This window comes from Coregonus clupeaformis, chromosome 20, assembly GCF_020615455.1.
Source record: "Coregonus clupeaformis isolate EN_2021a chromosome 20, ASM2061545v1, whole genome shotgun sequence".
Classification (NCBI taxonomy): Eukaryota; Metazoa; Chordata; class Actinopteri; order Salmoniformes; family Salmonidae; genus Coregonus; species Coregonus clupeaformis.
In genome coordinates, this window is record NC_059211.1 from 59,712,056 (window position 1) to 59,724,995 (window position 12,940).

The following is a 12,940-nucleotide window of genomic DNA, read 5'->3' on the forward strand; positions in this document are numbered from 1 at the left end:
TTCCTTCAATTCTGACCAGTTTCCCAGTCCCTGCCAATTAAAAACATCCTCACAGCATGATGCTGCCACCACCATGCTTCACTGTGGGGATGGTGTTCTCGGGGAGTTTGTGCCAGACATAGCGTTTTCCTTGATGGCTCAAAAGTTCAATTTTAGTCTCATCTGACCAGAGTACCTTCTTCCATATGTTTGGGGAGTCTCCCACATGCCTTTTTTCTGGCCACTCTTCCGTAAAGCCCAGCTCTGTGGGCTCCCAGCTCTTAAAGTGGTCCTATGGACAGATACTCCAATCTCCGCTGTGGAGCTTTGCAGCTCCTTCAGGGTTATCTTTGGTCTCTTTGTTGCCTCTCTGATTAATTCCCTCCTTGCCTGGTCCTTGAGTTTTGGTGGGCGGCCCTCTCTTGGCTGGTTTGTTGTGGTGCCATATTCTTTCCATTTTTTTATAATGAATTTAACAGTGGGATGTTCAAAGTTAGATTTTTTTTGTTTTATAACCCAACCCTGATCTGTACTTCTCCACAACTTTGTGGTCCTCTGTAGCTCAGCTGGTAGAGCACGGCACTTGTAACGCCAAGGTAGTGGGTTCGATCCCCGGGACCACCCATACACAAAAATGTATGCACGCATGACTGTAAGTCGCTTTGGATAAAAGCGTCTGCTAAATGGCATATTATATTATATATATTATAACTTTGTCCCTGACCTGTTTGGAGAGCTCCTTGGTCTTCATGGTGCCGCTTGTTTAGTGGTTTTGCAGACTCTGGGGCTTTCAGAACAGGTGTATATATACTGAGATCATGTGACAGATCATGTGACCCTTAGATTACACACAGGTGGACTTTATTTAACTAATTATGTGACTTCTGAAGGTAATTGGTTGCACCAGATCTTATTTAGGTGCTTCATAGCAAAGGGGGTGAATACATATGCACGCACCACTTTTGCGTTATATATTTTTTAGAGTTTTTTGAAAGAAGTAATTTTTTTTATTTCACTTCACCAATTTTGACTATTTTGTGTATGTCCATTACATGAAATCCAAATAAAAATCAATTTAAATTACAGGTTGTAATGCAAAAAAATTGGAAAAACACCAAGGGGGATGAATACTTTTGCAAGGCACTGTACAATTCAAGGCTGTCCCTCCAGGCTATACATTTTTCCTCCACAACAGTAGGTCTTCCTCACCTGTGTGTCCCCCTGGCGCAAAGACAGGTGCCAGCACAGCCACATGGTGGTGCCGCTTGTTTAGTGGTTTTGCAGACTCTGGGGCTTTCAGAACAGGTGTATATATACTGAGATCATGTGACAGATCATGTGACACTTAGATTGCACACAGGGGGACTTTATTTAACTAATTATGTGAAGGGCGATTTGAAGGACCAGTCAGTCAATAGGAAATATCATTGTGATTTTTTTATATTTTTGGGCAATTTCGGCAGAAATGTTGCAGATGGGGAGGTTCAAGTCCCTAATGAGACACTATGGTAGAATGGAGGTACAGTTGAAGTCGGAAGTTTACATACACTTAGGTTGGATTCATTAAAACTCGTTTTTCAACCACTCCACAAATTTCTTGTTAACAAACTATAGTTTTGGCAAGTCGGTTGGTTTGTTGTTTACAGACAGATTATTTCACTTATAATTCACTGTATCACAATTCCAGTGGGTCAGACGTTTACATACACTAAGTTGACTGTGCCTTTAAACAGCTTGGAAAATTCCAGAAAACGATGTCATGGCTTTAGAAGCTTCTGATAGGCTAATTGACATCATTTGAGTCAATTGTAGGTGTACCTGTGGATGTATTTCAAGGCCTACCTTCAAACTCAGTGCCTCTTTGCTTGACATCATGGGAGAATCAAAAGAAATCAGCCAAGACCTCAGAAAAAAAATTGTAGACCTCCACAAGTCTGGTTCATCCTTGGGAGCAATTTCCAAACGCCTGAAGGTACCACGTTCATCTGTACAAACAATAGTACACAAGTATAAACACCATGGGACCACACAGCCGTCATACCGCTCAGGAAGGAGACGCGTTCTGTCTCCTAGAAATGAACGTACTTTGGTGCGAAAAGTGCAAATCAATGCCAGAACAACAGCAAAGGACCTTGTGAAGATGCTGGGGGAAACAGGTACAAATGTATCTATATCCACAGTAAAACGAGTCCCTTATCGACATAACCTGAAAGGCAGCTCAGCAAGGAAGTAGCCACTGCTCCAAAACCGCCATAAAATAGCCAGACTACGGTTTGCAACTGCACATGGGCACAAAGATCGTACTTTTTGGAGAAATGTCCTCTGGTCTGATTAAACAAAAATAGAACTGTTTGGCCATAATGACCATCGTTATGTTTGGAGGAAAAAGCGGGGCACTTGCAAGCCGAAGAACACCATCCCAACCGTGAAGCACGGGGGTGGCAGCATCATGCTGTGGGGGTGCTTTGCTGCAGGAGGAACTGGTGCACTTCACAAAATAGATGGGGTCATGAGGAAGGAAAATTATGTGGATATATTGAAGCAACATCTCAAGACATCAGTCAGGAAGTTAAAGTTTGGTCGCAAATGGGTCTTCCAAATGGACAATGACCCCAAGCATACTTCCAAAGTTGTGGCAAAATGGCTTAAGGACAACAAAGTCAAGGTATTTCAGTGGCCATCACAAAGCCCTGACCTCAATCCAATCTACTATAATTCTGATTCACATCCTTAAAATAAAGTGGTGATACTAACTGACCTAAGACGGGGCATTTTTACAAGGATTAAATGTCAGGAATTGTGAAAAACTGAGTTTAAATGTATTTGGCTAAGGTGTATGTAAACTTCCGACTTCAACTGTATGTATTGCAAGAGGAAATGGTAGAATGATGATTTACTGGGAAAGCTGGGTGAAACTGTGGCTGTCTGAAGGTTGGAATTAATGAGTTTTGGAATAAATACACAGTGCATTCGGAAAGTATTCAGACCCCTTGACTTTTTCCACATTTTGTTACGTTACAGCCTTATTCTAAAATTGATTAAATCGTTTTTTCCCCTCATCAATCTACACACAATACCCCATAATGACAAAGCAAAAACAGGTTTGTAGTAATTTCCGCAAAGTATCACATTTACATAAGTATTCAGACCCTTTACTCAGTACTTTGTTGAAGCACCTTTGGCAGCGATTACAGCATCGAGTCTTCTTGTGTATGAAGCTACAAGCTTGGCACCCTGTATTTGGGGAGTTTCTCCCAATCTTCTCTGCAGATCCTCTCAAGCTCTGTCAGGTTGGATGGGGAGCATCGCTGCACAGCTATTTTCAGGTCTCTCCAGAGATGTTAGATCGGGTTCAAGTCCGGGCTCTGGCTGGGCCACTCAAGGACATTCAGAGACTTGTCCCGAAGCCACTCCTGCTTTGTCTTGGCTGTGTGCTTAGGGTCGTTGTCCTGTTGGAAGGTGAACCTTCACCCCAGTCTGAGGTCCTGAGTGCTCTGGAGCAGGTTTTCATCAAGGATCTCTCTGTACTTTGCTCCATTCATCTTTCCCTTGATTCTGACTAGTCTCACAGTCCCTGCCGCTGAAAAATATCCCCACAGCATGATGCTGCCACCACCATGCTTCACCGTAGGGATGGTGCCTGGTTTCCTCCAGACGTGACGCTTGGCACCTGAGCTCAATTTTGAGTCTCATAGCAAAGGGTCTGAATACTTATGTAAATGTATTAAACAGCAGTTTGTTTTGTTTTGTATTGTTGATGTTTTAATAAAAATAAAAAAATGGACTAGGAAGAGAATATTCCGTGTCCCCAGCCGAATTGGAGTTGATGACAACGCAAAGACCATCAATAACCTACAGAACTTGTGACAACAGCATGCAGGATTAAGCCATGAAACGCCTATAATTTATTTATTCTTCAAAACCCAGCACTGTCGTGCAAAAGCCAGCTATTGCGCTCATACTTCCCACAGTGAAAATAGCAAAAATATTTTTGACACACTCCCGGACCTATAGCGCTACCGTCAACTAAGATTTACCATTGTGTAAGGTTTATTAAAATAGAGCCCTATATGTGAATTTATCCAAATACCTTCAAATGGGGGGACTAGATACATAAAGGGCTCTAACTTCTAAATGGTATAACCGATATGTATGAAAATACCCTCAAACAAAAGGTGACATTACAGTGGGGAAAAAAAGTATTTAGTCAGCCACCAATAGTGCAAGTTCTCCCACTTAAAAAGATGAGAGAGGCCTGTAATTTTCATCATAGGTACACGTCAACTATGACAGACAAATTGAGCATTTTTTTCTCCAGAAAATCACATTGTAGGATTTTTTATGAATTTATTTGCAAATTATGGTGGAAAATAAGTATTTGGTCACCTACAAACAAGCAAGATTTCTGGCTCTCACAGACCTGTAACTTCTTCTTTAAGAGGCTCCTCTGTCCTCCACTCGTTACCTGTATTAATGGCACCTGTTTGAACTTGTTATCAGTATAAAAGACACCTGTCCACAACCTCAAACAGTCACACTCCAAACTCCACTATGGCCAAGACCAAAGAGCTGTCAAAGGACACCAGAAACCAAATTGTAGACCTGCACCAGGCTGGGGAAGACTGAATCTGCAATAGGTAAGCAGCTTGGTTTGAAGAAATCAACTGTGGGAGCAATTATTAGGAAATGGAAGACATACAAGACCACTGATAATCTCCCTCGATCTGGGGCTCCACGCAAGATCTCACCCCGTGGGGTCAAAATGATCACAAGAATGGTGAGCAAAAATCCCAGAACCACACGGGGGGACCTAGTGAATGACCTGCAGAGAGCTGGGACCAAAGTAACAATCAGGGACTCAAATCCTGCAGTGCAGACGTGTCCCCCTGCTTAAGCCAGTACATGTCCAGGCCCGTCTGAAGTTTGCTAGAGTGCATTTGGATGATCCAGAAGAGGATTGGGAGAATTGGGAGAATGTCATATGGTCAGATGAAACCAAAATAGAACTTTTTTGGTAAAAACTCAACTCGTCGTGTTTGGAGGACAAAGAATGCTGAGTTGCATCCAAAGAACACCATACCTACTGTGAAGCATGGGGGTGGAAACATCATGCTTTGGGGCTGTTTTTCTGCAAAGGGACCAGGACAACTGATCCGTGTAAAGGAAAGAATGAATGGGGCCATGTATCGTGAGATTTTGAGTGAAAACCTCCTTCCATCAGCAAGGGCATTGAAGATGAAACGTGGCTGGGTCTTTCAGCATGACAATGATCCCAAACACACCGCCCGGGCAACGAAGGAGTGGCTTCGTAAGAAGCATTTCAAGGTCCTGGAGTGGCCTAGCCAGTCTCCAGATCTCAACCCCATAGAAAATCTTTCGAGGGAGTTGAAAGTCCGTGTTGCCCAGCGACAGCCCCAAAACATCACTGCTCTAGAGGAGATCTGCATGGAGGAATGGGCCAAAATACCAGCAACAGTGTGTGAAAACCTTGTGAAGACTTACAGAAAACGTTTGACCTGTGTCATTGCCAACAAAGGGTATATAACAAAGTATTGAGAAACTTTTGTTATTGACCAAATACTTATTTTCCACCATAATTTGCAAATAAATTCATTACAAATCCTACAATGTGATTTTCTGGAGAAAAAAAATCTAATTTTGTCTGTCATAGTTGACGTGTACCTATGATGAAAATTACAGGCCTCTCATCTTTTTAAGTGGGAGAACTTGCACAATTGGTGGCTGACTAAATACTTTTTTTCCCCACTGTATGTACTGTCGCCTCATATGAAACATTTGATCTCAAATCCAAAATGCTGGAATATAGAGCCAAATTAAACGATTTCGCTTAACTGTCCAAATAAATACGTAGGGATGTATTTAGATACATAAAAACAATATAGAAAAGGTACCTCAGTGTGTGATAGCAGTAGGCCAGTGTGTTGGTGGCGGTCATGGAGGAAGGACAGGTAACGGTGTTTGGGGATCTTTGCGATGTCAGCAGCGGAGGCCTGGCACAGGAACCACCTTGTGAAGGGGTACTTACTGTACACACACCTAGAATGCTGCCACAGAGAAGCTCAGGTTGAAACACAAGGATAAACATTTGTATAATATCAATTATAAACCAACCACCTCAATCACACCTACCAGATTTTCACCTTCTCCTTCATTGGAAATCAAACTGAGCATGTCATCTAAACAAGAAAGAACACAGTTTGAAACTGTCTTCAACAAAAAAAACATGTTATGAATCCGTATGGTTCATTTATTTGAGGTCATGATAAAGCCATACCACTGAAATAGATGCGATCTGTAACACATTGAGAGGAAAACCACAAGGTGGTGGCAGAGTAGTCCATCTATGAAGGAGAAACACTATGATTAGTTAACTGTTTTCTTGGGAGGCACTCTGCTCCTATGATATCTGAGAACAGCTTGAAAAACTGACATGTTTACAGACCTGAGCCAGTGCAGGGAGGAACAGCAAGGTGAACTGTAATATTCAGAGACAAAGGTCAGTACCACAACACAAACTGTTCAGATAAACTATTTATTGACGAGTAAGGACCATAAAGAATGTTTATGCCAATCAAATGGCTCTGTGCACAAAGTAATGGTGTAATTGAGCGTGTGTGTGTGTGTAGTACATTGAGAGTGCCTGTGACAGGGGAAAGGAGATCCTGACTGATGAAGAGCCCCCGGTTGGTCAGCAGGAACAGGTGACAGTTGGTCAGCTTCAGGTCCACGATGGAGATCCCCGCACAGCCAGACACACACACTGTGGAAAAAGCAGGTCAGTTACACACACACACACACACACACCACCACCAACGACAACAACAACAACAACAACAACAACAACAACAACACAAACACACACACTGTGGAGGATCAGTAAGTCAGTAAGAGTTAGATCCCTGCACAGCCAGACACACACAATGTGGAACATCAAAAGACTGGTCAGCAGCCAGACACACACACTTTAGAGGACAATGAGCACAGTCAGTAAGGCCCTTTTCACACGATCTCTCAGCTCGGCTCACCTCGGTAGTGTGAAAATGGTATTAGAGTCGTTAATGACCAAATAATACAGGACCGGCTGAAGACAATGCACTGAAAACTACTGCACAACACACAATTCACTGTATCGTTGTGTATCAAACAGCAGAATAAGGGATGTTGAAATAGAACTCTAAGTAATAGAGTATACAGTGCCCTCCACAATTATTGGCACCCCTGTTTAAGATGTGGACGAGGACTTCCAAAAATTCTCCTTTTTTTTTTTAACAACATAGAACCCAAATGCAAAAAAAGAGAAAAATCCAACCTTTTATTTAAGTACATTACTTTGGTGTAAAAAAAAAAAAATCACACATTTAGAAAAAAATAAACTTGAAATCATGTGTCCCACAATTATTGGCACCCCTGATGTTAATACTTTGTACAACCCCCTTTTGCCAACAAGACAGCACTTAATCTCCTCCTATAACATTTCACAAGATTGGAGAACACAGAGAGAGGGATCTTTGACCATTCTTCTTTGCACAATCTTTCTAGATCATCCAGTGTCCTGGGTCCTCTCTTATGCACTCTCCTCTTTAGCTCGCCCCACAGATTTTCGATTGGGTTGAGGTCTGGGGACTGAGATGGCCATGGGAGGACCTTGAGTTTGTGACTGCTGAACCATTTTTGTGTAGATTTTGCCACATGTTTTGGATCATTATCCTGCTGAAAGACCCAATGACGACCCATCTTCAGCTTTCTGGCAGAGGCCATCAGGTTTTTATTTAAAATGTCCTGGTAGTTCAAAGCGTTCATAATGCCATGCACCCTAACAAGGTTCCCAGGGCCTTTGGAAGAGAAACAGGCCCACAGCAACACAGATCCTCCACCATACTTCACGGTGGGCATGAGGTGCTTTTCGGCATACTCATCTTTTGTTTTACGCCAGACCCACTTATAGTGTTTGTTGCCAAAAAGCTCAATCTTAGTCTCATCTGACCAAAGCACACGATCCCAGTTGAAGTCCCAGTGCCGCTTAGCAAACTCCAGACGTTTACGTTTGTGAGTGTGTAGAAAAGGCTTTTTCCTTGCATGCCTCCCAAACAGCTTGTTGGCATGTAGAGAGCGTCTGATGGTTGTTTTGGAGACTTTGTGACCCCAAGATGCCACTCTTTGATGCAATTCTGTGACAGTGAGCTTAGGACTTTTTTTTACTTCTCTTACCATCCTTTTCACTGTGCGTTGTGGCAAGATAAACTTGGGACCTCTTCCAGCCTTGTTTGTCACTGTTCCAGTTGTTTTAAACTTCTTAATGATTCCTCTGACTGTAGATACGGGCAAGTTAAGGCGAGTGGCTATTTTCTTGTAGCCATTGCCTGACTTATGAAGGTCGACACAAATCTGCCTTACTTGAATGGTGTGTTCTCTTGTCTTTGCCATGTTGACAAATGGGTAAGAGAATTAGGCCTCTGTGTCACGTCATATTTATACCCCAGGGAAACAGGAAGTCATGAATTACTAATTAAAAGTTCCTAGATACCCTGACCAACTTTAGCAACTACAGAAAAATATATTTTTTTAAAAATCAATTAAAATTTTCAGCGGAATTGTTAGGGGTGCCAATAATTGTGGGACACATGATTTCAAGTTGTTTTTTTTCTAAATGTGTGATTTTTTTCTTTACCACCAAAGTAATGTACTTAAATAAAAGGTTGGATTTTTCTCTTTTTTTGCATTTGGGTTCTATGTTGTTTAAAAAAAAAGGAGAATTTTTGGAAGTCCTCGACCACATCTTAAACAGGGGTGCCAATAATAGTGGAGGGCACTGTATATATCAAAGCTGCAACGTGATAGATGATGATGCTCTACCTTCATTGATCAAGCTGCATAATGATCTGGTGGCGTTGAACCATCGTGCCTGAGTGGTGAAGGCAGATCTGGTGACACTGAGAATCACCCCTACAGTTACAATGGGAGGGGACAGAAGGCCTCAGTAATGATCACTGACCAAGTCCTATGAATGAGTACAAGCAGGGGTAGAATTGAATTGGAATGCTTGAGAACTGAGTTCCCAAAGTGAAACTAATTTTAACATTTAAGCTTTTAAAATTAATTCCCTGTGATGTTACAGTGATTTTTCTTCTAATTCCACCCCTGCGTACAAGCATGCAGACATACACTTACCGGACAATTTATTAGTTTCACGACCCCGTTCACAAAAATGGATCGCTCCTACAGACAGTGGCCGTGACTTGCTATATAAAGCAGGCAGGCAGACAGGCATTGAGGCAATCAGTTACTGTTCAATTGAACCTTAGAATGGGCAAAACGAGTGACCTAAGTGACTTTGAGCGTGGTATGATAGTCGGTGCCAGGCGAGCAGGATCCAGTATCTCAGAAACGGCCGCCCTCCTGGATTTTTCACGTACGACAGTGTCTAGGTTTTACCAAGAATTGTGCGACAAACAAAAAACATGAAGTCAGCGGCAGTACTGTGGGCGAAAACAGCTTGTTGATGAGAGAGGTCGAAGGAGAATGGCAAGAATCGTTCAAGCTAACAGGCGGGCCACAAGCAGACAAATAACGGCGCAGTACAACAATGGTGTGTAGAATGAAGCGGCTCCAGTGGGCACGCGATCACCAACACTGGACAAATGACGAGTGGAAAAATATTGCCTGGAACATGAAAGTGAGTTCAGTTTACTTGACTGGCCTGCGCAGTCCCCAGACCTCAACTGAATAGAGCATCTTTGGGATGAGATGAAATGGGCTGCTAGCAGCATGAAGGTACCGCCGTCCAATCTGCAGCAACTATGTGATGCCATCGCGTCAGCATGGACCAACATCCCTGTGGAACGTTTCCGACGCCATGTAGAATGCCCCGAAGAATTCAGGCTGTTCTGAAGGCAAAGGGGTGTCTGACCCGGTACTAGATGGGTGTACCTAATAAACTGGCCGGTGAGTGTATACACAGGGGACATCAATGGCCTGTTTGTCTGCAGTTACAGTTACCTATAGTTACAATATGTTACAGTATGTTCTGTTTGTCATAACATGTTTGTGTGTGTGTCTACAGTGTCGTGGAAATTACCACCAGGGACACCTGAAGTCAATCTTAAATACCATAAGAGATTGAAATTTGGATAATAAGTGGTAAACTGAGTTCAACAAAAGATTTAAGATTGACTTTAAGTGTCCCTGGTGGTTATTTCCACGACAATCTGGCGTCACGAACTTGATGGTTGATTCTGCCTGCGGAGCTTTCCAGTGAGGGTCTGCGAGGTAAACCGGTGACGCATTTTATGAAGCGTGAGGGAAATTCCCGTCTGACCAAAAGATGAAGAGGACCCGCCCAGACCCTTACTGTGAGCTGCCCAGGAGGACACATCATCCGGGAACAATTGAGGGACATGGCGACTGAATTTCAGTAAGTCAATTTAAATGAATTTGTATACAAATAAACAATAAAAATAAACATAAAAAGGTACCACTTGTCTTAAGTCAAGTAATAGCACGAGGTGTTATTCTATATGTATGCGGAAAGACTATAGAGCTTAAATGAATCATTCTTTATTGTCAGCAAGCTGGAGAGGTCACAGTCAAACTTAGATGCATACAGTGAGGGAAAAAAGTATTTGATCCCCTGCTGATTTTGTACGTTTGCCCACTGACAAAGAAATGATCAGTCTATAATTTTAATGGTAGGTTTATTTGAACAGTGAGAGACAGAATAACAACAAAAAAATCCAGAAAAACGCATGTCAAAAATGTTATAAATTGATTTGCATTTTAATGAGGGAAATAAGTATTTGACCCCCTCTCAATCAGAAAGATTTCTGGCTCCCAGGTGTCTTTTATCCAGGTAACGAGCTGAGATTAGGAGCACACTCTTAAAGGGAGCAATCAATCTATCAGATTCCAAACTCTCCACCATGGCCAAGACCAAAGAGCTCTCCAAGGATGTCAGGGACAAGATTGTAGACCTACACAAGGCTGGAATGGGCTACAAGACCATCGCCAAGCAGCTTGGTGAGAAGGTGACAACAGTTGGTGCGATTATTCGCAAATGGAAGAAACACAAAATAACTGTCAATCTCCCTCGGCCTGGGGCTCCATGCAAGATCTCACCTCGTGGAGTTGCAATGATCATGAGAACGGTGAGGAATCAGCCCAGAACTACACGGGATGATCTTGTCAATGATCTCAAGGAAGCTGGGACCATAGTCACCAAGAAAACAATTGGTAACACACTACGCCGTGAAGGACTGAAATCCTGCACGCCCGCAAGGTCCCCCTGCTCAAGAAAGCACATATACAGGCCCGTCTGAAGTTTGCCAATGAACATCTGAATGATTCAGAAGAGAACTGGGTGAAAGTGTTGTGGTCAGATGAGACCAAAATCGAGCTCTTTGGCATCAACTCAACTCGCCGTGTTTGGAGGAGGAGGAATGCTGCCTATGACCCCAAGAACACCCTCCCCACCGTCAAACATGGAGGTGGAAACATTATGCTTTGGGGGTGTTTTTATGCTAAGGGGACAGGACAACTTCACCGCATCAAAGGGATGATAGACGGGGCCATGTACCGTCAAATCTTGGGTGAGAACCTCCTTCCCTCAGCCAGGGCATTGAAAATGGGTCGTGGATGGGTATTCCAGCATGACAATGACCCAAAACACACGGCCAAGGCAACAAAGGAGTGGCTCAAGAAGAAGCATATTAAGGTCCTGGGGTGGCCTAGCCAGTCTCCAGACCTTAATCCCATAAAAAATGTGTGGAGGGAGCTGAAGGTTCGAGTTGCCAAACGTCAGCCTCGAAACCTTAATGACTTGGAGAAGATCTGCAAAGAGGAGTGGGACAAAATCCCTCCTGAGATGTGTGCAAACCTGATGGCCAACTACAAGAAACGTCTGACCTCTGTGATTGCCAACAAGGGTTTTGCCACCAAGTACAAAGTCATGTTTTGCAGAGGGGTCAAATACTTATTTCACTCATTAAAATGCAAATAAATTTATAACATTTTTGGCAGCGTTTTTCTGGATTTCTTTGTTGTTATTCTGTCTCTCACTGTTCAAATAAACCTACCATTAGACTGATCATGTCTTTGTCAGTGGGCAAACGTACAAAATCAGCAGGGGATCAAATACTTTTTTCCCCTCACTGTAATATACTGGTCTGAAGTTAGCTCTGCCGGGGCAGTCCCGTTAGTTCTCTTATATACTGCTTACACAGAAAAGCTACATAGGAATGGTTCATAGGGTTGGTTCCTGGCACCGTCTCCTATCTTAACTTATAGAACATATCCTGGGCGTTCTGCCAAAAGGTCTGAGGAGGGGGTCATAACCGTCTCCCCCTCATATCTCTACCCAGCACCTACAGGAACCAATGATTGTATGAGACAAGATGTACAGTGGCTTGCGTAAGTATTCACCCCCCTTGGCATTTTCCCTATTTTGTTGCCTTACAACCTGGAATTAAAATGGATTTGGTTTGTATCATTTGATTTACACAACATGCCTACCACTTTGAAGATGCAAAATATTTTTGCTTGTGAAACAAAAAAGAAATAACACAAAAAAACAGAAAACTTGAGCGTGCATAACTATTCACCCCCCCAAAGTCAATACTTTGTAGAGCCACCTTTTGCAGAAATTACAGCTGCAAGTCTCTTGGGGTATGTCTCTATAAGCTTGGCACATCTAGCCACTGAGATTTTTGCCCATTCTTCAAGGCAGAACTGCTCCAGCTCCTTCAAGTTGGATGGGTTCCACTGGTGTACAGCAATCTTTAAGTCATACCACAGATTCTCAATTGGATTGAGGTCTGGGCTTTGACTAGGCCATTCCAAGACATTTAAATGTTTCCCCTTAAACCACTCGAGTGTTGCTTTAGCAGTATGCTTAGGGTCATTGTCCTGCTGGAAGGTGAACCTCCGTCCCAGTCTCAAATATCTGGAA

The 12,940-nt window shown here is 42.9% G+C and overlaps 1 protein-coding gene across 3 annotated transcripts in view; it reads right to left on the minus strand.

The window, feature by feature from the left end:
• LOC121539582 (cation channel sperm-associated protein subunit beta) overlaps positions 1-12,940 on the minus strand; it is a 63,461-nt gene that overhangs the window by 28,233 nt on the left and 22,288 nt on the right. For all 3 annotated transcript variants that reach the window (XM_041848198.1, XM_041848197.1, XM_041848196.1), the window contains 6 exons: positions 8,854-8,943; positions 6,630-6,760; positions 6,443-6,475; positions 6,275-6,341; positions 6,130-6,176; positions 5,892-6,044 (listed from right to left, as the gene is read on the minus strand). In XM_041848198.1, coding sequence (XP_041704132.1) covers positions 5,892-6,044; positions 6,130-6,176; positions 6,275-6,341; positions 6,443-6,475; positions 6,630-6,760; positions 8,854-8,943 — 521 coding nt within the window. The remainder of the gene's footprint in view (positions 1-5,891; positions 6,045-6,129; positions 6,177-6,274; positions 6,342-6,442; positions 6,476-6,629; positions 6,761-8,853; positions 8,944-12,940) is intronic.